Source organism: Macaca thibetana, chromosome 1, assembly GCF_024542745.1.
Source record: "Macaca thibetana thibetana isolate TM-01 chromosome 1, ASM2454274v1, whole genome shotgun sequence".
NCBI classification, from domain to species: domain Eukaryota; kingdom Metazoa; phylum Chordata; class Mammalia; order Primates; family Cercopithecidae; genus Macaca; species Macaca thibetana.
The window spans coordinates 207,844,350-207,871,620 of NC_065578.1; the positions used below are offsets into that span (position 1 = coordinate 207,844,350).

The window sequence follows — 27,271 nt, forward strand, 5'->3', positions numbered from 1 at the left end:
GGAGGTCAGTAGTGTAGAGCCTCCTAAATGTTTCACTCCTACTCCTTCCTTCCACCACATACCAGCTGTGTGCTCTTGGGCTAGTTATTACTATTATTATTATTATTTGAAATGGAGTCTCACTCTGTTGCCAGGCTGCGGTGCAGTGGTGTGATCTCAACTCACTGCAAACTGTCCCTCCTGGGTTCAAGCGATTCTCCCGCCTTAGCCTCCCAAGTAGCTGAGACTACAGGCACCCGCCACCACGCCCAGCTTGGGCTAGTTATTTTAGACCCATTCGCCTGTCCCTGTGAAGATCGCACCCACCTCCTCCACTCAGTGGCTCACTGTAGCAATGCCCTGAAAGGCTGTAATTAAGTCATATTCCAGCCCCTGGACTCAGGAGTCAGGGGTGATGTCGCCACCACCTAATTGCTGGGACTGAGGATGGGAACGGTGATTCTCAAGAAGAAAACTTGGACACTATTACGAGAAGTTAGTACAACTGCCTTAAAGCACTCTGGGCAAAATTTAACAACCGTGTTCCAAAAATGCAGCGACACAGGAACTTAGTAACTCTTGTTAGGGCATCTTCCATCACATATGATTCAGTAAGGGTATATCAAGCAAATTCAGCTGTAGGAACTGGCCCATTCTGAGGCATAGGGTCTCTTATGTTCCTAAATTCATATTTTACCATTGTGGTTCTAGCTGCTTTTCTATAGCTCAGGCCCACTTGAGTAGCCCAATTTGCTGGGTTTTATCCGTACACAATGTACATAGCCTTTGAAATAAGAGGTATGTGGTTCAATAATTTAACTTTTTATCTTAGACTGCAGAAATTTCTGTAACACTTACCTCAAATGATATAAAATAAACAAAAACGATGTATTCTATGATGAATCAAACAAAATATATTTTGAGTTGTTGTTCCCCCATTTGAAACAGCACATTTCTGATCATTGTCATCTGTTTGTGAAACAACACGAGACCAACAGTTCTCTCCACACTTACGGCTGCAGCCTCGTACCCATGAGTTAAGGCCTTGGAATTTGCCTGAAACTTCCCCTGTCAATCCAAGATGGTCGTGACCAAGCCACGTTGCTTCCGTACATCTTCAGTGCCTCCTTCCACACACACCTTTCCTGGTTTAAACTTTCATTTCTCCAGTTCTATAGCAAAACAATATTTGCAAATCTCTTTTGACCACAAACTCCTAACAGTCAGGGACTTCTCATTTTAATTTCCCCAGGGCTTGGAATTTTGTTTCGTTCATGGGGAGGCACTCAGATTTTTAAAATTGCATTAATGAATGCAACCAATCAATCCATTGCTCCATGCTATGTACAAACACTGTAATAAATATTGGTTTATTTCTTATAACAAAGGCAATAGGAGCTTCTCTCAATAAACTAAATTACAAGGAAAGAACGAAGGTAGGAGAGTAGCTGGTTTATTTGTAACTACTGTATGACAGGCCTTAGTTTAGGTTTGTTTGTTTGCTTGGAGACAGGGTCTCATTCTGTCACCCAGTGGTGTGGTGTTATCATAGCTCCCTGAGGTCTGTAACTCCTGGGCTCAAGTGACCCTCGTGCTTCACCCTTCCAGAGTAGTAGGGACTGCAGGTACGTACCACCATGCCCAGCTAATTTTTTTTTTTTTTTTTTAAGACAGAGTCTCGCTCCATCACTCAGACTGGAGTTCAGTGGTGCAATTTCAGCTCACTGCAGCTCTGCCTCCCAGGTTTAAGTGATTGTCCTGCCTCAGCCTCCCAAGTAGTTGGGGGCCTGCCACCATGCCTGGCTAATTTTTGTTTTTGTATTTGTGTTTGTTTATTTATTTATTTTGAGATGTAGTCTCGCTCTGTTGCCCAGGCTGGAGTGCAATGGCACAATCTCAGTTCACTGCACCTCAGCTTCCTGGGTTCAAGTGATTCTCCTGCCTCAGCCTCTCTAGTAGCTGGGATTAGAGGTACCCGCCACTACGCCTAGCTAATTTTTGTATTTTAATTAGAGACGGGGTTTTGCCATGTTGGACAGTCTGGTCTCGAACTTCTGACTTCAAGTGATCCACCCACCTTGGCCTCTCAAAGTGCTGGGATCCAGCTAATTTTTAAATTATTTTGTAGAGACTGGGTCTCAAAATGTTGCATAAGCTGGTCTTGAACTCCTGTCCTCAAGCAATCCTGCTACCTTGGCCTCTGATAGTGCTGAAATTGCATGTGTGAGCCACCGTGCCCAGCCAGTATTTTCACATAAACATTATTTCAGTGAATTATCACAATCCTGCAGACACTTACAGACTCAGTTTTGGTTTCTTACTTAATGTAACACAACCTTACAGTGACAGGTCCATCAGCAAAATCCAGCATATTTGACTCCATGATTACCAAATGTACTATCTCCATTTATTGGAAAAGGAAAATTGGAGATCACTCAAAGAGCAGTGAAGTTACGGAAATATGAAATTTTTCACATGACTCTGAGATTGTTTGGGTACTATCAGGAAATGTTAAAAATGTCCATTTTCTTTTTTTTTTTTTTTTTTTGAGACAGAATCTCACTCTGTTGCCCAGGCCAGAGTGCCATGGTACAATCTTAGCTCACTGCAACCTCCACCTCCCGGGTACAAGCAAATTCTTCTGCCTCCGCCTCCTGAGTGGCTGGGACTACAGGCATGTGCCACCATGTCCAGCTAAGTTTTTTTGTATTTTTAGTAGAGGCAGGGTTTCATCACATTGGCCAGGCTGGCCTCGAACTCCTGACCTCAGATGATCTGCCTGCCTCGGCCTCCCAAAGTGCTGGGATTACAGGTGTAAGCCACTACGCCCAACCCAAAAATGTCTATTTTCAACAGTAAGGTTTAAAACACTCTTGGACAGCAAGAGAAATAAAAGTCGAAGGACATATTATGACAGCAAATTGATTGTATGGGAACTCTGGTGAATGAGAATCAGTTTTAAATTACTTTTTTTGTAAAGTGCAAAACAACAATAGCACCCATTTGTATCATACTTTATAGTTCGCAAAGCACATGGGAAAAATAAAGGTAATGATAGGGATCGTTGCAATTCATAGGAAAGGAGGCACAAGGAAAGGAAAATGAAAGGGAATAGTAACCTACATAACTAGTCAATCTTCCTTAAAAACAAACAAACAAACAAACAAACTTAAAATATACCGCCCATCTTCTATTTGATATAATGCAGAATGGGTATGATAAAAAGATGAATTACAGTTCAGAGTTTCAAAAAGCAAACCAGCTCTAGAGCAATGCTTGAAGTTGGGCTGCTAACAAGCTCACTTAGTGTTTCCTGACGGCCAACGTCAGAATAATTCCATCTTCATGAGAAGTACAGAAAGAACCACAAACAAACCTCCAAATCGATTCTAAGATAAAATACCCTTTAAAAAAATTTCCCTTCCTATCCGAAGGCAGACCAAAAGGAAGTTTATCCTCCCACCCACAAATTCCCCCAGAGAGCTTTCATCTAGAAGGTTTGACTCTGGCTAGACAACCAGCGAGCATCTTCTTGGAACCTCTTGCTTCTTCCATGGCAAACTCCAGAGAATAAGAAGCCAAGCTCAAGATTGCCATGGGCCTCAGGAAGACTAAACAGATGGGGAGAGGCACTAAAGCTCCTGGTCACCAAGACGGTATGTGGGCATTTGCTGTCTTCCTGGATTTCTCAGAGCTGAGTTTTTAGCCAGAGGTTGCTTATTTATGATAATTTTCGGATATATTATACACTAAATAATGTGTTATTATCTTTTTCGAGCCAACTTTTATCTTTCTGTTCTTATGTGCGAAGGCAGAGAAAGATTAGAGCTCTTCAAAGATTCCTATTTAATTTAAAATGCCCGTCGCCTTCCTATAATAGACTTATGATGGATGATAGTTTTAGTTAAAATATAGCAATCTTAAATATATTCTTCATAACCAATTCCAACGTGTTCCCCCTTAAGTAATGGGTATAAAACCCCACTTAAACGTAATATTTTAAATATTTGAAGCCATCCTTTCCGAGAGAACCCGAAGCTGTTTTTTCTAGGGAGGCTGTGAGTGTGTATCGGGCCACTTGTTTTCACTCCTTTTGTGCAGCACTCACCCTGGAGGTCATATAGTAACTAATGCCAAAGAAAAATCAAAATGGAAAGTACCAGCGTGTGCCATCATGCAGCGGCAGAGTCTGCTTAAAGATCAGGAAATTGTCTAAATATCAGCTCGCCGGCGGGCATCTCGGCCCAGGCCTGTGTAAGGGGAGTTCTGGTGTCTCAGCTGAGGGCGTGATTAGGGAGCCGGGAAAGCGACCCGCGACTGCAGCCGTTTCTTAAGGCCAGTCCTTCTCCCGCGGTCTGTCCGGGCGGCAGTCGTGTCAGCCCCCCGCTAGGACGCGCCCAGGGGGACGTGGGCACCGGGCAGGACGCGCGCTCCGGGCGTTGGGGACGCCCGGGACACTCGCGGCCCCGCCTTGCGTCCCAGCCCCGGGTCGCGGCACCCCGGCTCCCGCCCCGCGCCTCCGGAGGGAGGTACCGAGGGACGCACAGCGAAGGGGCTTTGCTGATTGCCAAAGCAGGAAGTGAGCTCGTGGAAGAAGCGAAGGAGGAGAAGAAGGAGGCGGGGGGGGGAAGGCGGAGGAGGGCAGGGGCGCGCAGAGCCGCGGTTTGCTGCAGGCGCGTCGGAACCGCAGGAGTTTTCACCCCCGGAGGCCGGCCAGCCCCGCTTGGACACTCGTTTGCCCCTAGCCCGCCCCCATGGCTTCACCGGACGACCCTCTCCGCGCAGGTAAAGGGACACAGCGCCGCGCCCGCACCTGGAGCGGGCACCGCGGGGCGGGAGCTCGGGAGACGCTCGCAGCAGCCGCAGGGCTATCGAGGCCGGGCCTTGGCGACCCCCGAAGGACGCCCGGGAACCACCCCCAACCCAGGCGCCAGACCCGGGGTCTCACGGGGCTCCTAGTCCAACCCCGCGAGCGGCTGCTGACCGCCCCTCCCGCGCTCGCCACGGCCCTTGCCCCGCGTCACCCACTGAGCGCCTTCCCCCTGCCCACGCCGCATCCCCCGTGGCTTTTGTTCTGGACTCGGGATGCCAGGTTGAGACACGTCCTGCAAACCTCTGGCAGAAATGAGCGCAAGGGGGTGGATTTCGTTTTCCCCTCCCGGGCTTTTTCTTTTCTCTCCGCTCACATGCCTTCTCATTACTCCTCTTCCTCACCCCCAGTGCACTTGGATGAAATGGTTTTGTCTGTCTAAACATTGGCCCTCGGAGCTATTTCATCAGATAGTTTCCGCAGAATGGAGAGGCAGATCCCACCTGTGGGATCCCATCTGTGATTAGAATGGCCTCTAGTTCTGTCTCTATTTTAAAATACTGTGTGTTGGTACCCGAGGTCAGAGTGGAGATTTTTCTCTTTTCTCTCATGTGAATCTAAAATCCGTCCCAGACCTCACTTTCCTGGAGTTCTCTCTTTGCGCTCTCCTATAACCTAGACGGTGACCTCCGTGGGTGTTTCTTGAACACACAAGTGAATGAATGATCTATCCCTCGGAGTACACTGGGGCTTTACTTGGTTTCGTCGAGGTTGGAAACACTGAAGAGAGTTACGTAGAACCTGATATAACCGTCTAGATAAATGCGTTTCTTATTTCATTTCTTGAGCTTGGGCAGGGGCCGAGTTTGAATGTTCCATCCTTAAATTGTGGCTTCAGCAGTTAGAATAAGACAGTGTGTCTGCAGGTGGTCAGAATACTACACCCAACAACTAAGTTGGCATTGTGATGGCTGGGTTTGGGGGCGTTTCTTGGAAACTTCAAAGAAAGATCTACCTTTTTTTTTTTTAAAGTGGGGTTTGGTAAACATTTTATCAATTGGATGCAGAAAATAAATACATTGTCTAGATATTATTCCCCATCCCCATACCTGTTATTTGAAAAAATAGAAGGGGAAACAAAGGGAGAAACCCTCGTACCGCCCCATCCCACTCCACTCCTACCCTAGCATCCATCTCCTCTTCTGAGAACCGAATTGACAAGGTGCCCAGGGATGTTTTCGGCTAGATTTCACTAACAGTGGCCTCAGATCTCATTAAATGATCATTGTGGGTGTATGTGGTGGGGGATTCAAAAAGATCTTGAGAGAGACACACTGAATAGAGATAAAATGTAAAATCTACTTGGGCCCCCCCCTAAATCGACACTACCAGGTAAGATAGGGGTTGGAAAACAGCTCAGCAGTGACCACAGTGTATAAAAAGCTCAGTGGTTGGGTGCAGTGGCTCCGGCCTGTAATGCCAGCACTTTGGGAGGCTGAGGCAAGAGGATTGCTTCAGGCCAGGAGTTTGAGATCAGCCTTGGCAACATAGTGAGACACTGACTCTACAAAAAATAGAAAAATTAGCCAAATGTGGCAGTGCATGCCTATTGTCCCAGCTACTCGGGAGGCTGAGGCAGGAGGATTGCTTGAGTCCAGGAGGTCGAGGCTTCAGTAAGCTGTGATTGAGCCACTGCACTCCAGCCTGGGCGACAGAGCAAAAACCTGTACCTCAAAAAAAAAAGCTACAGGTTCCAGATTTCCCAAGATGGTATTCTTAGTCTGCCTGGTCCAGCCAAAATGGATGCGCACAACCTGGAACAAATGGGCAACGTGGAACAAAGGGATTTCAAAATCCCAGAACATGTGGAGGAGTAGAGGATATGATGGACGGAGGATATGATGGTAAGAGGGAGTCATGTGGAAATAATCTGTCTCTTTGACTTTAAGAGGTAGAACCCAAACCTGTCGGTGAAAACTTTAGAGAGAGATGGATTTGGGCTTCCCACAAAGAGAAAGGAGGCCTTCTGAGGGTGAGAGCTCCCCACCAGTTGGCAGAGGATGCCGAAGAACATATTTGACCATCCGAAAGATGATCCAAATGTCCATTCCCACTCTGGGACTCTATTCTGTCTATAAAATGAGCACTCCTCCATTTAAACACAGGCATACACACACCCCAATTTCCCCTTCCTAACATATTGTTTCATTTCTGCAGCCCACAGGAGACACCCCCTTACTCCTATTTCTGTAATGAAACCATAGATGGTGCCCATATCTTGAGCTCGCTTTACCCCAGACCAAGTTACCATACTCTCTTGCCTGATTTCCCACCTTCCTCTCCCGCCTGGTGTTTTCACACCGTTCCAACTTAGGTTTTCACACCCACTCTTGCCTTCTGGTAACGTATTCTGCAAAAGGTGGCCAGGGTCATCTTTTATTTTATTTTTATTATTATTATTTTTCAAGACGGAGCCTCACTCTGTCACCCAGGCTGGAGTGCAGTGGCATGATCCCCACTCACTGCAACCTCTGCCTCCCGGGTTCAAGAGATTCTCCTGTCTCAGCCTCCCAAGTAACTGGTATTACAGGTACACACCACCACGCCTGGCTAATTTTTTGTATTTTTAGGCTGGTCTCGAACTCCTGACCTCAAGTGATCCACCCACCTTGGCCTCCCAGAGTGCTGGGATTACTGTTGTGAACCACTGTGCTCAGCCAGTCATCTTTTAAAAACAAATCAGATTCTGCCATTTTTCTGTGCTGACTTTGAATCCGGTGCTGGCTTTCCAACACTTTCCGACAGATCCTCAGTCCTTGAGGCTTCCACACTCTGTACAATCAATCCCTACCTATTCCTTCGCCTGCCTCACCTGACACCTAGCTTAACCCCTGCTCTCTGCACACGGCTGTGCTGCCTCCCTTCATTTCCTTGAAGCCTCTTGCACCCTCACACCTCCTGGCCTCTGCAAATTTTGTTCCTGCGGCCTGGAAGGCCCCCTGCATTCCAACCCTCACCCCATCCTCCATTCACCCGTCTCCTTCTACTTAACCTCCAGATTTCAGCTCATAGGTCACCCAGATCCAGCCCGATGTTATACACGCTCAGCAAACCCTGTACCTTTCATTTCTGGCACCTGTCACCATTTCTAGCTGTGATGATTTGGCCACTGTGGCTATTTCCAGTAGGCCATAAACTCGTGGCCAGAGGCCATGTCTGTGTGGTAGCTCTCCCTGACACTCAGCACAGTACTCCGCACATAGTAAGCCCTGGGCATACCGCCTGAGTGAGTGAAGGAAGATTATAAAATTTAACCACAGGCCCTTTAAAGAGTTGGGGGGAAAAAAAGCTCTTCCCACATTGGCATTTTAGGAACTTATTCATCGAGTTAGCCGTATTAACCAAGTTTTCTTTGTAAAGTTAAAGTAAGATGTTTTGTATATCCACATGCATATAACAAAAGTATGTATATGATTATACTATATTATGAGTTAGTTTTATTTATTTTTTATTATTTACTTATTTATTTATTTTTGAGACAGAGTCTCACTCTGTCGCCCAGGCTGGAGTGCAATGGTGTGATCTTGGCTCACTGCAACCTCCACCTCCTGGGTTCAAGTGATTCTCCTACCTCAGCCTCCCAAGTAGCTCGGATTACAGGGGTGTGCCACCACACCCGGCTAATTTTTGTATTTCTTTTTCAGTAGAGATAGGATTTCACCATGTTGGCCAGGCTGGTCTGGAACCCCTGACCTCAAGTGATCTGCCTGCCTCAGCTTCCCAAAGTGCTGGGATTATAGGCGTGAGCCACCATGCCCTGGCCATGAGTTAATTTTAAAAGTGACTTTTTACATTGAGAAAATTCACAAGACTCACAGTCACATGGAAGGAAAACAATGATGGTGGTTACAGTGTAGCTATCACCCTGTGTCTCTTCCACTAAGAAACAGTCTCGCACTGGATGAGCCAGATATGTCTGTCAAATGTGTGTAAAATCTGGTTATTCTTGATTGTTCATACAGATAGATTTTAAAGACAGAAACAAACAACCGGGCTTTGAAGGTCTGGGTCAAAGGTGGCACAATTCCTTGCTTCGTTACAGTAAGGCAAGTGCCAATGGCCACAGAGCACTGCAAGAGAGCACATTCTCCCTTTGTTCTGAGACTCCACAGCACAGGGCTGTTTCCTGGGGGAACCCCGGCCCTGGGCCACCAACTCAGGACAGCCCCAGTGGTGGCACTTCACCTCCCACAGCCCCTCCTGTGGGCTTCGATGGGTCCAAGGTGGCAAGCCTACCCTCCCATGGCATTGGGGGCAGTACCCAGGACTAAAGGGTAAACCACTTCCTGGAGCACTCATATATGCAAAGCTGGACCAGCCAATTCTTTCTGCAGATACACCAAAGAGAGGGATGGCAATCTGTGGTTTTCCCTTCTCTGCTCCTTCTGCCCTCTCTTTCTCCTCCGTGTGGGTTTTCCCAATTCTCACTTCATTTCTCTTCCTTTTGTTTTTTTGTATCGCTCTGCAATCAGGCTGGAATGCAGTGACGCGATCTTGGCTCATTGCAACTTCCATCTCCTGGGCTCAAGCAATCCTCCCACCTCAGCCTCCTGAGTAGCTGGGACCACAGGCTCATACCACCACACCTGACTTTTGTGTGTGTGTGTGTGTGTTGTGAGTAGAGATGGAGTCTCGCCATGTTGCCTAAGCAATTTCCTGAGCTCAAGCAATCTGCCTGCCTCTGCCTCCCAAAGTGCTGGGATTACAGGAGTGAGCCACCACGCCCCACCTCCAAGCCTTTTTTATATCCAATAATGACAATAGCAGTCAAAAGAAAAGTTATGGCTGGGAGTGGTGGCTCACGCCTATAATCTCAGCACTTTAGGGGCTGAGGCAGGTGGATCGCATGAGGTCAGGAGTTCCAGAACCAGGCTGGCCAACATGGCGAAACCCCATGTCTAACAAAAATACAAAAATTAGCCGGGCGTGGTGGTAGGCACCTGTGATCTCAGCTATAGGGGAGGCTGAGGCAGGAGAATCACTTGAACTCAGGAGGCAGAGGTTGCTGTGAGCTGGGATCGCACTACTGCACTCCAGCCTGGGTGACAGAGCAAGAATGTCTAAAAAAAAAAAAAAAAAAAAAGCTATGGTACAAAACAAATAACAAATGAGAAAGAAATTAATCCTGCAATCACACGTTCGAAGAATTGCCTGTAATTCTTCACTAGAAAGCACAGTGACTGCGTTTTTCTGGCTCAGGATGCTTGGGAACCCCAGGAAGTCCTGACATACTTCCTTCTTTGTTTTCTCTGAAAGGACATCTTTAGAGATGTTTGAACTTCCTTTGAGAAACCGTCTCTAGGAACCATTCACCACTATCTGATGTCAGAATGCGGCAGTGCAGTCCTCGGCCACCTCCCCAGTGTCTGTTTCGGGTTATGTGCTGAGGATTCTTTCTGGAGAGGCTGTTGCATACAGTACCTGTTTCCTAGCATTCCTGAAAAGGCTCTGATTTGGTAGATGATGAGATTTGAGTCTTTGAGTTGAAGATGAGTGATGAGATTTGGGATTTAGAGTGGATGCTGGAATGATTAATGCTTTTGGGGATGTCGGGAGGAGGCAAATAGATTCTGCATGTGGAAAGGATGGGCAGGGGGCGGAGTGTGAACTGTTAGGGGTTGAATTGTGTCCCTCTAAAAAGATATGTTGAAGTCAGAATTCCCAGTACCTCAGAATTTAACTTTCTTTGGAAACAGAGTTTTTCCAGCGGTAACCAAGTCAAAATGAAGTCATCAAAGTGGGCTCTAAACCAATATGATTGGTGCCCATATAAAAAGGGGAAATGGGACACACAGACACTCACCTTCTCAAGAGAGTCTGTCAGGTGGTCAGTGCATGAACCACTTCTGTTTTATTTTGAGACGAAGTTTCGCTCTTGTTGCCCAGGCTGGAGTGTGATAGTGCAGTCTCAGCTCACTGCAAGCTCTACCTCCCGGGTTCAAGCGATTCTCCTGCCTCAGCTTCCTGAGTAGCTGAGATTACAGGCATCCATCACCATGCCCAGTTAGTTTTTTTATTTTTATTTTTTTTTTGAGATGGAGTCTCGCTCTGTCACCCAAGCTGGAGTGCAGTGGCCAGATCTCAGCTCACTGCAAGCTCCACCTCCCGGGTTTATGCTATTCTCCTGCCTCAGCCTCCTGAGTAGCTGGGACTACAGGCGCCCGCCACCTCACCAGGCTAGTTTTTGTATTTTTTAGTAGAGATGGGGTTTCACTGTGTTAGCCAGAATGGTCTCGATCTCCTGACCTCGTAATCCGCCCGTCTCGGCCTCCCGAAGTGCTGGGATTACAGGCATGAGCCACCGTGCCCAGCCCACTTCTATTTTAAATTTTATTTTATTGGCCAGGCATGGTGGCTCATGCCTATAATCCTTGGGAAGCCAAGGCAGGTTCAGGAGTTTGAAACCAGTCTGGGTAACATAGTGAGACCCCCATCTCTACAAAAATAAAAATAAATTAGCCAGATGTGACAGCGCATGCCTGTAGTCCTAGCTACTCAGGAGGAGGTGGGAGGATTGCTTGAGCCCAGGAGGTGGAGGCTGCACTGAGCTGTGATTAAGCAACTGCACTCCAGCCTGGGTGAGAGAGTGAAACCCTATCTCAAAATTTTTATTTTATTTTTTATTATTTTAAATAAGTAGAGATGGGGTCTCACTATGTTGCCCAGGCTGTTCTCAAGCATCCTGAACTCAAGCAATCCTCCCACCTTGGCTTCCCAAAGTGCTGGGACTACAGATGTCAGCCACCACATCTGGCCATGAGGCACTTCTAGAACCTGATTATACTGGAAAACAGGCAGATTATGAAGCCAGAAAGTCCCAGATACAAATTCTGGCTTTTCCACTTACCACCCACCCTATGATCTTGGGTACTCAATGTGTGAAAAGGGGATGTCTAATGCCTTCCTCGGGGTTACTGTAAGGCTTAGCTGAGACTGTGAGTAAGCCGTGCCATGCAGAGCAGACACTAGGGAAGCTTTTAAGCTTTTCAGACTTTTCTTTTATTTTCTTTTTTTTTGAGACAGAGTCTCACTCTATTGCCCAGGCTGGAGTGCAGTGGTGAGATCTTGGCTCACCGAAACCTCCACCTCCCAGGTTCAAGCGATTTTCCTGCCTCAGCCTCTCTAGTAGATTACAGGCATGCGCCACTATGCCTGGCTAATTTTTGTATTTTTAGTAGAGATGGGGTTTCACCAGGTTGGCCAGGTCTCGAACTCCTGACTTCAAGTGATCCACCCGCCCTGGCCTTCCAAAGTGCTGGGATTACAGACATGAGCCACCACGCCTGGACAGCTTTTCGAACTTTTCAAAGTGAGAGCTTTGAAAGTTTAATTGTGAACTTTCAGCTTGGAGGTGCTCTTTGACCCTTATGGCTACTACTACTCACCACTCATGGACTTTTAAAGCAGGAAGGGGATGTAGAGGTGCTCTGTTTACCTCCTGAGGTTTAAGTTAGGCATTTAGGGCCCACAGAAAGAAAATGAGTGTGCAGCCTGCCCTGCCTGCTCTCACCTGCAGCCTCTGTGAGCCAGGCCAGGTGCCCTCGCCAGCCCTGATGCATCAGTTCACCAGGTTTCTCTCATGCCTTTTGAGGAACTTTCCAGAATATGCTTGAGGGAGTTAAACCTCAATCTTACTGCTGGCAGAGATATCCCCATCAGTCAGTTACCAGCTAATTTGAGGTGATCTGAGCCTTGTGCAGAGTCACCGACCCAGGGGAGCCCAGGCAGCTTTGGCAGAAAAACACAGCCCGGCATAAGATGGCAGCCACGAGCAGGGGACGGATCCTGCACCCGGCCCTGGCAAAGCCACTGGTCTTGTCTCCGCCGGGCTCTAGCCCCGCTTCTGTTTGGGGCTCCTCTGAGCCATGTCCCATCAGATATCAGAGCCTTGCCTGAAGGCTCAGCCTGCTGTTAGGCGGGAGCTGGGAAAAACAAACATTTTAAAGCTTCTAGATAAATGATTTGATTTTATACTTAATAGTATTGTAAACATGCAACTCCAAGGCCCTAAGAAAGACCTTAGGGCAACTTTCCACATCTGGATCAGTCTCAAATAACCCGGCTCTGCTCTCCTGGGAATAACTTCCCTGGTACACACACCCATCTGGACCTGTGAGAACAAAAGGAGTCTGGCGTGATCTCAAACAGGCCAGGGAGAAGGTGCAGTACCAGATAGAGTGCATGGGGCGCCACCGTGGGCCTGGGTCTGTGAGCATTTATGGCAATAACACGTATATAAGAACTTAATCCACAGCTTAATATAAGGCAAAGGTTGATAAAGTCAGAACCACAAGAAGGAAAATAATAAAAGACCTGACTAGCCTGGGCAACATAGCGAGACCCTGTCTCTACAAAAAACAAAGACAAAATCCCCCATAAATTAGCTGGGTGTGGTGATGTGTGCCTGTGGTCCCAGCTACTTGGGAAGCTGAGGTGGGAGGATTGCTTGTGCTTGGGAGGTTGGGGCTGCAGTAAGCAGTGATCACACCACAGCCCTCCAGCCTGAGTGACACTGCGAGACACCATCTCAAAAAAAAAAAAAAAAAAAAAAAAAAAAATGCTGGGCGCAGTGGCTCATACCTGTAATCCCAGCACTTTGGGAGGCTGAGGCGGGTGGATCATCTGAAGTCAGGAGTTTGAGACCAGCCTGGTCCAACATGGGGAAACCCTGTCTCTACTAAAAATGCAAACATGTATCAGTCGTGGTGGTGGGTGCCTGTAATCCCAGCTACTCAGGAGGCTGAGGCAGGAGAATCGCTTGAACTCAGGAGGCGGAGGTTGCAGTGAGCCGAGATCATGCCACTGCACTCCAGCCTGGGCGACAGAGTGAGACCCCATCTCAAAAGAAAAAAAAATTAACTAATTAATTTTTTAAAAAAGACCTGAAAATGCCTCTAATACCTGTTCTAAAAGTAGTGCCTTTCCCCGTTCCCCTCTCACTTCATTGTTGTGCTTCAGAAAACAAAAAAACCTAAATTCTCTGTGTCTTTGTCTTCTTAAGTTCCATTTATTCTGAGATGTCAGCCAAAGCAAGAGACTTTGTGCCTCCAAGCCTATGTTGTCTTCTGTCTCTATCTTGTTAGCTTCATAACCCTCCAACGCAGGCCCCAGGATCTCACAGAACTCGGTCAGAGTCTGAGGGGAGTTGAAATTCACCTACCCAGGTGGTTCCCAAATCCAGAATAATGGTAGTAAGCTGAGTGTGGGATCCAGAGACCCAGGACTCCTCATGGTGCAGAGGAAGAGCCCGAGGCTTAGAAAGCTTACGTGACTTCTCCAAGGTCACACCTCTAGGCTTGTCCAAGGCCACAGCACTAGATTTGTTCAAGGCCAGACTGCCAGCTCTTAGTGATGTGCCAGTGAGGACCGGTCCTTCCTTGCTTTTAACTGTCCTGTGTGTGTCCTCAATGATGCTTTTTTTGTGGCTCTGCCTTTCCCAGCGATCTACTGCATTTTCCTCTTTTATGTTTTTCTTTCTTTCTTTCTTTCTTTCTTTCTTTCTTTCTTTCTTTCTTTCTTTCTTTCTTTCTTTCTTTTTCTTTTTCTTTCTTTTTTCTTTTTTTTCTTTTTTTCTTTCTTTCTTTCTTTTCTTTCTTTCTTTCTCTTCTTTCTTTCTTTCTTTCTTTCTCTTTCTCTCTTTCTCTTTCTTCCTTCTTCTTCCTTCTTCTTCTCTTCTCCTTCTTCTCTTCTTTCTTTCTTTCTTTCTCTCTTTTTTCCTGCTCATTCTAATTTTCCTGTGGGAAACAAGATTAACTTGTCCTGGACACAGCGGGCATTGTTTGCAGAGGATGGTGTCAGGGGCATTTAAAAGCCCCCAGCCTCACCCCAGCCTCAGCATTCCAAACCCATTTACCTGAAATTTCACTGTGTTGATGCCTATTAACAAGCCACACTCCTAGCAGGATGGCATTTTAAAGCATGTCCTCCAGTACACTTCAGTGAAGATGAAATATGTGAGACTAGGCTGTGACAGGACGAGGGAGAAGGGACTCTGGGCTATTTTGTGGTGGCTTCTACCACCCCCTCCCCAGCTAGGAACCAGCGTGTGAGAAGGATGGGAAGGAAAAACTGGAAAACTGAATGCACGTGTGTCTGGCTATAAGGACTCATTTGAAGTATCGTCATATGTCACTTAACAACAGGGATACACTGTGAGAAATGCGTCACTAGATGGTTTCATAGTTGTGTGAGCATCACAGAGTGCACTTACACAAACCTTCATGGTGTAACCTACAACACTCCTGGGCTGTATGGTGCAGCCCACTGCTCCTGGGCTGCATACCTGCACAGCATGGGACCATCCTGAATACAGTAGGCAGTTGTAATGCAGTGCTGTTTGTGTGTCTAAACATATCTCAACATGGAAAAGGTAGGGTGAGAAGATAGTGATCTAATCTTTATGGGACCACCGTCATATACATGGTCTGCCCTGTGATTGTACATTAATGTGTCATGTTCTCTGTCTTCTCTACGCCTGTGCTATTCCCTCTTCCTGGAATGCTTTTCCCTCTCTACCACGTCAACTCATCCTTCCACACTCAGCCCTCAGGCCCTCTGCAGGCTCTTCTCCTGCCCCTCCTCCTCTCTCTGGGAGCTCCCCAGGCTTCGAGTGCTGGTTCTGGGTGTCCCCTGGTTGTCCTGCACTGCCACTGCCTTAGCACTAAGGGCTCTGTGTCATTACTTGTTGCTTGGGCGGTAAGAGTTCTGCCATCTCCGAGAGGCATTAGTAGCACAATTTGTTTTTCATTTTCTTTCTATCCATTTAAATCCAAGTCTGAGTGTGTATTGCCCTGGACTGGCAGGAAATCCCACTTCAGTCAGAATTGGGGCCCTGTCCCTCAGGGCCACCCAGTAATCTGAGGGGTTCGTGGGGTGCTGGGAAAACTAGGAAAGGACCTCAAATTTTTAGCGCATCAGGGAGGCATTGCTGTCTCATGATCCAGGCCTGAGAAGTCCCTTGAGACCCAGCAGCCCTCTGTTTCTGTGCTGGACACAGGGCACAGGTCTCTTTGCTGGGGCTAGGCCGCGGTCCCCGGGGGTTAGGCTGCTCTGTGCTGTCTCTGATGCAGTCTTGCCTCCTTCGTGCTCTGCAGATGTCTGTGCCCTGCTCATGGGAGGCACTGCCAGAGGCTCTCTCCATTCATCCCTACTTCTCTTCAGTGACCGGAGGCTGTCATAAAACAAAGAGATGTTGCCTTCTCGAAGCTTCTTTGGGCATTATCCACACCTGCAGGGTGAAGAAATTACGGAAAGTTCAGACACATTCTCAGCAGGGAAACACCTAGGAAGAACACACACGAATTATTATCTTGACAAATTGTCCTGGTGTGCTTATTTGGATACCCAAAGGCATTCCCAGGATCTAATTCCTAGTCTGCAATATGTGCTTAATGAGGATTTGGATCAAAAGTGAACGTTGACGCTTGGCGGGCCCATGACTGCCACTTAGGGTACTGCAGGTTGTGCGCTGCACAAATCTAGAGGATCCCATGCAAATAGGTTTGATTATTTATTGAGACAGCTCTCTGGCAGATGTCTTACAAAGCATTTTGGAGGTTGGAAACTTTTCTAATTTGTACTAATTAGGTTCTGACTGAGGTCTGTGCCTTTTTCTGTATTTCCCCATTAAATTCCTTAAATGCAACAAGTGGTAAAGTATCAGAAATGAAATATTGAGAAATCAAGTTTATTTTTGATTTAAAAAACTGTAAGTTTTTTGCTTGATTGGCTCACGTAAACAACATTCAGAAGATTAATAAAAATGAGTTGCAGCAGAACAGGAAATCAGGAAAGAAGTAGATTCAGAATGGAATAATTCCTGCTGAAGGTAGTGTCAAATGCAGTAGGCAAGAGGGTCATTAATATCATGCCTGTATAGTTTGTGGTTGTTTGTAACTCTGGGTATTTGAAGATATTTATAGTTAACCTGTTCCAAAATATGGTGGGGTTTTTTATATAGTTATTTTTTAATATTTTTAATTAATTAAATTTTTTTTTTTTTTGAGATGGAGTTTTACTCTGTCGCCCAGGCTGGAGTGCAGTTGTGTGATCTCAGCTCACTGCAACCTGCACCTCCCAGGTTCAAGCAATTCTCGTGCCTCAGCCTTCTAAGTAGCTGGGACTATAGGTGCACACCACTGTGCCGGGCTAATTTTTGTATTTTTAGTAGAGATGGGGTTTCCCTGTGTTGGACCAGGCTGATCTCAAACTCCTGACCCCAGGTGATCAGCCTGGCTTGGCCTCCCAAAGTGCTGGGATTACAGGCATGAGCCACTGCATCTAGCCTATAGTTTCTTTTTATTAATCTCTTTGTTGATGCAATCTGAATCTGTTCCTCCTTATTTTGTCTCAACTAATAATTGGAAGTAAGGCTTTCAGGCCGGGTGCGGTGTCTCATGCCTGTAATCCCAGTGCTTTGGGAGGCTGAGGTGGGAGGATCGCTTGAAGCCGGGAGCTCGAGGTTATAGTGAGCTATGATTGTGCCACTGACTGTACTCCAGCCTGGGCTACAGAGCAAGACCCTATTTCTTTTTTCTTTCTTTTCTTTCTTTTTTTTTTTGAGATAGAGTCTCACTCTGTCTCCTAGGCTGGAGTACAGTGGCACTGTGTCGGCTCACTGCAACCTCCGATTCCTGGGTTCAAGCAGTTCTCCTGCCTCAGCCTCCCGGGTAGCTGGGATTGCAGGTGCCCATCACCACGCCAGGCTAATTTTTATATTTTTATTTTATTTTATTTTTTAGTAGAGACGGGGTTTCACCATGTTGGCCAGGCTGGTCTTGAACTCCTGACCTCAGGTGATCCACCCACCTCGGCCTTCCAAAGTGCTGGGATTACAGGCATGAACCACCGTGCCCGGCCGACCCTATTTCTAAAAAAAAAAAAAAAAAAAAAAAAGTAAAGTTTTCTTCAGCCTAAGTAAAATTACTTGCCTCTGTAAGAGACAGTTATCAAAGGACTAATTTGTGGTTTTAAATGAAAGCAAAGGTGCTCTATTTGTTTTTGTTCTGTGTTTGTTTCTTTTACAGATCATATGGCACAGGAACCAGTGGAAGACACAGACCCTAGCACTTTGTCCTTTAACACGGTAGGTTACAAATTTTACGCTAATGGTGATAATTATTGTTTTGCTTTTCTTCTTTGTTACTTCTTTATATTTTTATTACTCTGTATTTACATGTGCATCAGAAAGCCCAAAGTAAGATTTTTCTAAGATAAACTGCTTTATCTGGTGTATGTGATAATAATAAACTCTGGGTTGGCTAAAAATGGCATTAGATTCTGTTCTTGTTTTGCACATGTTGTAGGTGATATTAAATTATGTGAAGGCTTTGTCTACTTGCCTTTTTTTTTATTTTATATTTTATTACTATTGTTTTTTAGACGGAGTGTTGCTCTGGAGTGCAGTGGCGTAATCTCAGCTCACTGCAATCTCTGTCTCCCAGGTTCAAGCGATTCTCCTGCCTCAGCCTCCTGAGTAGCTGGGACCACAGGCGTGTGCCACCATGCCTGGCTAATTTTTGTATTATTATTTTTTCTTTTTAGTAGAGTCGGGGTTTCACCAGGTTGACCAGGCTGGTCTCGAACTCCTGACCTCAGCTGATCCGCCCCCGCCTCAGCCTCCCAAAGTGCTGGGATTACAGATGTGAGCCACCGTGCCCGGCCTACTTGCCTGTTTTTTTTTTTTTTTTTTTTTTTTTTTGAGACGGAGTCTTGCCCTGCCGCCCGGACTGGAGTGCAGTGGCACGAACTCGGCTCACTGCAAGCTCTGCTTCCCGGGTTCACGCCATTCTCCTGCCTCAGCCTACTGAGTAGCTGAGACTACAGTCGGCCGCCACCACGCCTGGCCAATTTTTTGTATTTTTAGTAGAGACGAGGTTTCACTGGCCTGTTTTTAATACTACTGGTTTGGTAATGGAGCAGCCTGGATGCCAGATGGACACATGCTACTGGATTTACCTCAGTTAGGGCGTTTAATCCTAGCAGCTGGCTTCTGAGCCTCATCCTCTGCCCATCCTCCCATAACCATTCTGAGGCTATTGCTTTAAGGTTACCCAAAGATTTCACACATATTGGTTTTTTAGAATTCATTTAATGGTTTTATTATTATTATCATCATTTTAATTTCAGATTCCATGGGTACATACTCACGTTTGTTACGTGGATACATAGCATAATGGTTAGGTTTGGGCTTCTTGTAAATCCATCACCCAAATAGTGAATGCTGTACCTAATAGGTAATTTTTCAACCCTGAGCCCCCTTTCCACCCTCCCCCCTTTTGGAGTCCCCAGTGTCTGTTATTTCCATCTTTATGTCCATGTGTACCTATTCTTTAGCTCCCACTTATAAGTGAGAACATGCAGTATTTGATTTTCTGTTTCTCAGTTATTTCACTTGGGATGATGGCTTCCAGCTGCATCCATGTTGCTGCAAAGGACAGAATTTTTTTTTTTTTTTTTTTTTTTTGAGATGGAGTCTCGCTCTGTCACCCAGGCTGGAGTGCAGTGGCATGATCTCGGCTCACTGCAAGTTCTGCCTCCTGGGTTCACGCCATTCTCCTGCCTCAGCTTCCCGAGTAGCTGGGACTACAGGCGCCCACCACCACTCCTGGATAATTTTTTTGTATTTTTAGTAGACATGGGGTTTCACCGTGTTAGCCAGGATGGTCTCGATCTCCTGACCTCATGATCCACCCGCCTCAGCCTCCCAAAGTGCTGGAATAACAGGCATGAGCCACTGTGAACGGCCAAAGAAAAGAATTTTATTCTTTTTTATGGCTGCCATCATTATTTTTCAGCCTCCCAACCATCCCTTGAGATGGTGGGGCAGGTATCCCCATCCTACAGATGCAGAAAGGACAGTTAATGGAAGTGTGTAGCCACCTAGACCGGAGCCCTGTTCTCCTGCCCAGCCCTGCCTCTTGCTCAGGGCCAAAGCAGTGCCCTCTGACAGCACAGCATATGTGATGGGCATATTGTGTAGGACATATTCCTTCTGTTCCAGATCCTCGAAGGATGGGATCTACCAACTCATAAAAAGTTTTGGTTAACTAATTTAGTTACAGAGACATAAAATACACTTCATATAATTCAACCAAATGTCTTTAAATCTTAGGTGTCTTGAGGACCTGAGGTGTTTAATTTCCTGTCCTTTAATTACCCCTGGCTTGGTAAATTGTGGACAGCATAGGGGGTCAAGCTTTGATACCTGCTGGAAATTCCTATGAAAAATTCTCAGTCTCTTCACTCTCATCAAAATGAAACGAAGAACAACCCTGTGGCCATGGCTCCTATGTCTTTGGAGGAGCTTGCTACTAAAGCGTTTGGTTTCTATAACGTGTTATTCAGTTTGCCTTCTTTCCCTTGCCGCTGCCCCCACCTGTGACTATCCGGGTCTGCCTGGTATCCTGCTCACTTCCTGATAGCAGGTTTTCTTTCCCTCCCTTAGAGTCATCTCCTTGTGCTCACCTTGGGGCTTGGCTACCTCTAATTACTTCTCCATGATGGGGACAAAGTGATCTTTCCAAAGTGTCCCTGGTACTAGTTTCTTAGGGCTGTTGCAATAAAATACCACAGACTGGGCAGCTTAAACAACAGAAATGTGTTTGCTCATGGTTCTGGAGGCTGGAAGCTTGAAATCAAGGCGTCCTCAGAGCCATGCTCCCTCTGAGACCCACAGGAAAGAATCTTTCCTTGGCTCTTCTAGCTTGTAGTGGTTGCCAGCCATCGTGGAAGCTCCTCAGCTTATAGAGCATCACTGCGTTCTCTCACTTTGTTAGCACACGGCCATCTTCTCCTGGGGTGTTTGTGTCTTGTCTCTTCTTCTTCTTGGTTTTTTTTTTTTTTTTTTTTTTTGAGATTGAGTTTTGCTCTTGTCGCCTAGGCTGGAGTGCAATATGCAACAGCTCACTGCAACCTCCGCCACCCGGGTTCAAGTGATTCTCCTGCCTCAGCCTCCCAAGTAGCTGGGATTACAGGCGCCTGCCACCAGGCCTGGCTAATTTTTTGTATTTTTCATAGAGATGGGGTTTCACCATGTTGGCTGGGCTGGTCTTGTACTCCTGATCTCAGGTGATCCACCCGCCTTGGCCTCCCAAAGTGCTGGGATTACAGGCGTGAGCCACCGCGCCCTGCCCTCATCTCTTCTTTTAAAGATACTGATCATATTGGGTCAAGGGCCTGCCTTCTTCATAACTTAACTAATTACCTCTACAACTATCTTATTTGCAAATAAAGTCATATTCTGAGGAACTGGGGATGAGGACTTCAACACATCTGGTTTGGGAGACAGAATCCAACCCGCAGCATTCCCGCTGGGTACAGGATTTAGTATATACCCCTTGACGTGGGAGATGAGGTCCTCCACGGCCTTACCTCAGCATCCAGTGCTCGCCTGATGACCCAGCCCTGTGTGGCTGTGTGGTGCTTCTTCATACGCCATGCCCTTCCACCCTCCCAGGGTAGCAATAATGCTGTTCCCTCTGGCAAGGAAAATCTCCCTGCATCCTTACCTAATGAACTCCTGTGCTTCTTCCCATCTCACTTCAAGTGTCCCCCTGATCTACGAAGCCTTCTTTGCCTTGGGACCTTTAGGTGCTCCCTTTTCCGTAGCCCAATCCCTATTTGCTATCTCAGAGAATTGTCATTGCCTGCTTGTCTGACTTCTTGCAAGACTGTGTTGAACCATCTTCCCTTATGCAAAGTGCATGAGGTGCAAGGCAGGTAGCAAGTTTCATGAGAACCTAGAAGGGCATCCCACCTAAATCCCTTTGCTTATCTTTCTTGGTCTTTCTTGGAAACTGGGTTCATCATTTCTCATCTAATCCCACCTTCCTCTCTCCACCTCCAACAAACTGTTTCAGTTCTGTACCCTCAGCTCTTCCAGCCACCTGGTCCCTGCTCCTGCCATGCCTGCCACCTGCAACTACTTTGCTGCTGCGTCTCAGTTCATCCAATTCTTGGCCATTCTCTAGGCCCAGCTCCAGTGTCAGTCTCTCTAGGAGCTTTGTGCTTGCTCCAAGCAGCTTGTGCCGTCTTCCATGCAGACTTTCAGTGGATGTTTGCTTAAAACTATGTTACAATCTGGGGATGCACAGATTGTAGTTCCATCTCTGGAAAAACTCAGTCTATCTGAGGAAATAGATAAGTACTTTTTTTTTTTTTTTTTTTAGACCAGCTCTTGTTCTGTTGCACAGGCTGGAGTGCGATGGCACGATATCAGCTCACTGCAACCTCCACCTCCCGGGTTCAAGCAATTCTCGTGCCTCAGCCTCCTGAGCAGCTGGGATTATAGGCATGAGCCACCATGCCCAGCTAATCTTTGTATTTTTAGTAGAGATAGGGTTTCACCATGTTGGCCAGGCTGATCTCGAACTTCTGACCTCAGGTGATCCGCCTGCCTCTGCCTCCCAAAGTGCTAGGATTACAGGCATGAGCCACCGTGCCTAGCCTCTTTTTAAAACAGAGTGATAAATGTTCTAGTACAGATTTGTGTTCCACAGTCTTGGGAATAGAATGATGAGAACTAATTTGATCTGGGGTAGTACTGTAGGACTATTCTTTGTGATTAACTTTTATTTACTAATTTATTTTTGTTAGGAGAGGTTGAGGTTGGAGGCTTCTAGAAGTTCTGAAACTTTATTGCCCAGCTCCAAAGAAACTCCAAGGAAAGGCATTTAAAACAAAACCCTCGATTCTCCATTTCTTTCTTTCTCTCCTCTCTCAGAGGAAGACATGGGTGAGACCTACAGGAAATTGTTGAGGTGTAATTTTGTTCAGGCTGAAGGACAGGGACTGAGTGGAGTTGGGAGCCGAGCAGGGGTTAGGGGACAGGGTTGGGAAATTAGGCTCCTTTTCATTCCCCTTATGGACGGTTTCAGAAATGGCTACATTGTTTAGTCTGAAATAAGTTTCCGGAACTTTAGATACCTGCATGGAAGTATGAATAAATGAAAAGAAATATATGTGATTGTGAGAACATTTGCTATTTTGAATTCCTGTAACAGTATTACTCTCAACTGATACACTGAGGAACTGTGCTGAATTTTAGAGCTTTGTGCAATCAGTAAGAAAAGGATCTTTTGAATCATCCTGTCTCAGTCAACCCAGGCCAGAGCTCTGCGATAGATGAGTACTGCCCAGAACACGTAACCCAATGACTGTTGCAGAAACGGCGAGAGAAAGGCATCTGTCCTCAGAATTCATGACAACAAATGCCCCTCAGTTGTCAGCTGCTGGAGGCTAGCACTGCACAAAAGAGAGGAAATGTAGTTTTGTGGTCCAAGCTGTGGAAATTTGGAAAGCTTATTCTGTTTCATGTTCCAGCATTAACCTCTTGTCAACCTTGCTTTCATTCCTGTCAGCTGAGAATAAATACAATCAATGGATGAGGCTAGTTGATAAGTTTGAGGCTAAACATGTTCAAGTTTTTAATCGAAGTCATAACTTTCCCAAGACAAAGCTTTCTTTTCACTTTGATCTTACATGGCATTTAAAAATAACTCTCCTCTTTTGTTGGTTTCTGCAGTCAGACAAATACCCCGTTCAAGATACGGAACTCCCTAAAGGTATGTGCAGTTAAAATAGCTACTTGAACGTGTGATGATTTTAATATTGTGACGTAATTTTTCATTATTTAAATTGTAAAGCAGAAACATGCCCATAGATTAGCTAGTGACTTGTGACATGATTATCTCAGAAATTAATTCTTTTTTCTTTTTTAAAATCGTATCTTTTAACCTTGCAATAGAAATGAATTTTCTTATTAAAAAATGTAAATTATTCCATAACACATTATGCATTAAATTCCTGTGGTGTTTTTAACAGGAATCAAATGAAGATAGTCGGGACTCTGGGTTGCAAAGGGAGAGAAATCTAACACTAATTTGTTTAAAAAGTGGGAACTGGCCAGGTGCAGTGGCTCACACCTGTAATCCCTGCACTTTGGGAGGCCGAGGCAGGTGGATCGTCTGAGGTCAGGAGTTCGAGACCAGCCTGGTAAACATGATGAAGCCCCATCTCTATTAAAAATATAAAAATTAGCTGGGCATGGTGGCAGGCGCCTATAATCCCAGCTACTCAGGAGGCTAAGGCAGGAGAATCTCTTGAACCTGGGAGGTGGAGGTTGCAGTGAGCCAAGATTGCACCCCTGCACTCCAGCCTGGGAAGCAAGAGCGAAATTCCGTCTCAAAAAAAAAAAAAAAAAGTGGGAACTCACTGACTTTGGGGTCTTTGGACCCTGCTGAATCCAAGCAACTAAATGAGGCTGTCAGGTTGAGTCTCTCAGTCTCATGGCTCTGTCTTGTTCCATGTTGGCTCCATTCTTGGGCAGGATGCTTCCCCCACCCCCACCCCCGTGGAGGGAAAGATGATTCCTAGCGCCTCCTGCTTTAGATGGTGTTCTCAAGGTGGTGGAGGAAGAGGGAGCCTTTCCGCCAGCACGGATAGCACAATTTTAGAGATGATTGTGACTGGGGCAGTTCAGGTCATGTGGTCATCCTTAAGTCAACTATTGTCGTCGGGAGGATGGAAGACATTGGCCAGGTCTGAGCCTTGAGACGGGGTCACACAGTGGATTTTGCCCAAACCACTTTGTCTAGGAAAGAATGTTCTGTGGCTAGACAAAGGGGTGAGGGATGCTTGTTAGGCCCAAAAGCAAAGTAAAAAAGCTATCTTTGATAACCCATACACTTATGCTTTAGGCATGGTGCAGACCATAGGGGTGGCTAGACACTACACTAGCCTTCCATAACCTCTCCTACTGGTGGTCAGCAGGGCTCTGTTCCTTTTTTTTTTTTGAGACAGAGTTTCACTCTTGTTGCCCAGGCTGAAGTGCAATGGCGCCATCTTGGCTCCTGCAACCTCCGCCTCCCAGGTTCAAGCGATTCTCCTCCCTCAGCCTTCCAAGTAGCTGGGATTATAGGTGCCCACCACCACACCCGGCTAATTTTGTATTTTTAGTAGAGGCGGGGTTTCACCGTGTTGGTCAAGCTGGTCTTGAACTCCTGACTTCAGGTGATCCACCTGCCTTGGCCTCCCAAAGTGCTGGGATTACAGGTGGGAGCCACCCACCTCACCTGGGCCCTGTGTTCCTTTATGGAGGCCAGGCTGCTGGTTGTCACAGTGTTGCCTCTACCTTGTAGTCTGCTGACAACCCAGAGACGAGGGGTGGGATGGGGTGAGGTTGGGGATAATCAGATCTGACTAGTTTCAGAGATGGCAGGGGCACCTGGCATCCTGGTCACCATGGAGGGGTAGGCCTGCCCAGCATGCACTAACGTGGGTCTCCCCAGCAGTTCTCATGGTAGTGGATAATTGTAGGGAGATCCCCAGGGCCAACCTGTCCAGAGTTTGGCCAAAGCTCTCCTCCTCTTCTCCCCCTACTATCCCAGACCCTTCTCCCTGCTCCCTGAAATGACACCATTAGAGTGTCCTTTCTTTTCTGTCCAAAAAGGCTGTGAGTGGCCTCAGCAAGTGGCTTCAGGTCTCAGGGTCTCTGTTTCCTCCTCAGCGCAGCAGGAAGGACAAGGTTACTGTCCACCTCCCAGGGTGCTGGTGAGAATTCAATGAAATAAATCGAGAATGGTGCCTGGCACTTGTGAGCACCAGACAGGGGTGCAGGGAAATCCGGCTGAAGAAGTGTGAAAAATCAAGCTTTCAGTCAGAGTGGCAAAGTGAAACTGTCTTAGAAAAAGACGGAGCTGCAGTGGCCCTAGCATTGAATGTCGTGGTGCCATCGGGCTCAATATCTTTTTTTGTCACTCTTAAGTGGATTTCCTGTTTTGAAAGAAAAAGATTGTTGCCTAGCAACCTGATAATACAGTAATTGTATCATCAGATTTCTCCTAGAATTTGAGTTCTACAAAACCTTAATGAATTTATAAGTAACATGAATGTGAAAACCATACCCTCGGTCTTTCCTTTGTCCTTATTCATGCTGAATAGTATTTTTTTCTTAGATCAAGGAACAGATTGGGGTGAACATTATTATTAAGTGCATAATTTCTTATTTCCAAAGAAATACATCATTTTATAAGTAAATGAACCATGTCTGGAAGTTTAAAAACTTACTCCTGCATTTGCACTCAACAATATAACAATTTGATGTCTGCTAGTATTTTTCTTTGATGTCACTAGTGGGACCAATACTATCATTAGACATTATGGTAATTTTCCCATTCAAGTTGTTTATGGCTGGGTGCCTTGGCTCACAGTTGACCCCAGGAGTTCAAGACCAGCCTGGACAACATGGTGAAACCCCGTCTATCCAAAAACTATAAAAAATTAGCCAAGCGTGGTGACATGTGCCGTAATCCCAGCTACCAGGGAAGCTGGGGTGGATGGATCACCTGAGCCTGGTAGGTTGAGGCTACAGTGAGGCATGAACCTCCTGGGCTGCACCCCAGCCTAGGTGACAGAATGAGACCTTGTCTCATAAATAAATAAATAAATAAATAAATAAATAAATAAATAAATTGTTTTTAGGGAAAGAAAAATCCACGTGAATTAACAAAGAGACTGATTTATAGACTTAAAAGCAATTGTAATTTAATTCTATAAAGGAAAGACTAGGACGCCAACATTTAAGTGAGTTTTAAGGAGGCCAGCTTTATTTACTAGAAGCATCATTTGTAATTAGCGTTAACAGTTTCACAAAATCTCTTTCATACTGCTAGCATATTCCTACATTATTCACAGAGAGTATAAACCTTTAACAGTGGCCAGAATAGATTGGTTTTGAATAATGTGGTTTAATAATCAGCTGTGGAAATCTAGTGTAATTTCAGTGATCAGCATCTGTTTTTGAGGTGAAATGTGTTAATATAAATTATATCTGTTTTCTCATTGGGCATAAATGCAGAGCTTCCATCTCAAGCAGTCACCCCCTGATTTTACAGTTTTCGGGGGTTCATTTTGTTTGGGGCTCTTTTCTGATGGCCATTCTGTGAGTCTGCGGGTACTAAGAACTGGTGAGATTGAGGTTTACTTTCCATCACATGATTCCCAGTATCTCATAGAAGCTGCTGCTTAATTGTTCTGAAGGGAATGTGACTGTTCACATTTTTGAGAGAAAAATGTGTTTGAAAAAGGAATTTTGATTTTTGAGCCACTATTCATAATGGGAGAAAATTACACTTAAATACATGAATCTAACAAGATTTTATCATCTTCATTTCCTCTCGTGTCCTTGCTCTTTTCTTTGATCATTCAAAAATATTATAGTGTATTTAGAAGTTAAAGAGAAGTAAGGTAGACTTTTTTTTTTCTTTTCTTTTCTTTTTTTCTTTTTTTTTTAAGATGGAGTCTCGCTCTGTCACCCAGGCTGGAGCGCAGTGGTGTGATCTCAGCTCACTGCAAGCTCTGCCTCCTGGCTCAGCCTGCCGAGTAGCTGGGACTACAGGCACTGGCTACCAAGCCCAGCTAATT

At 45.9% G+C, this 27,271-nt stretch overlaps 1 protein-coding gene across 2 annotated transcripts in view; it reads left to right on the forward strand.

Annotated features, from left to right (window-relative positions):
- Nucleotides 1-3,410: 3,410 nt before the first annotated feature.
- Nucleotides 3,411-27,271, forward strand: part of EDARADD (EDAR associated via death domain) — an 86,979-nt gene continuing 63,118 nt past the window's right edge. The window contains exons 1-3 of one of the 2 annotated variants that reach the window (XM_050770285.1): nt 3,411-3,635; nt 17,875-17,933; nt 23,373-23,412. In XM_050770285.1, the coding sequence (XP_050626242.1) occupies nt 3,575-3,635; nt 17,875-17,933; nt 23,373-23,412 (160 nt within the window). In that variant the 5' untranslated portion in view covers nt 3,411-3,574. Of the gene's footprint in view, nt 3,636-4,316; nt 4,765-17,874; nt 17,934-23,372; nt 23,413-27,271 lie in introns of those variants that run through there. The other variant, XM_050770296.1, reaches the window with a different exon arrangement.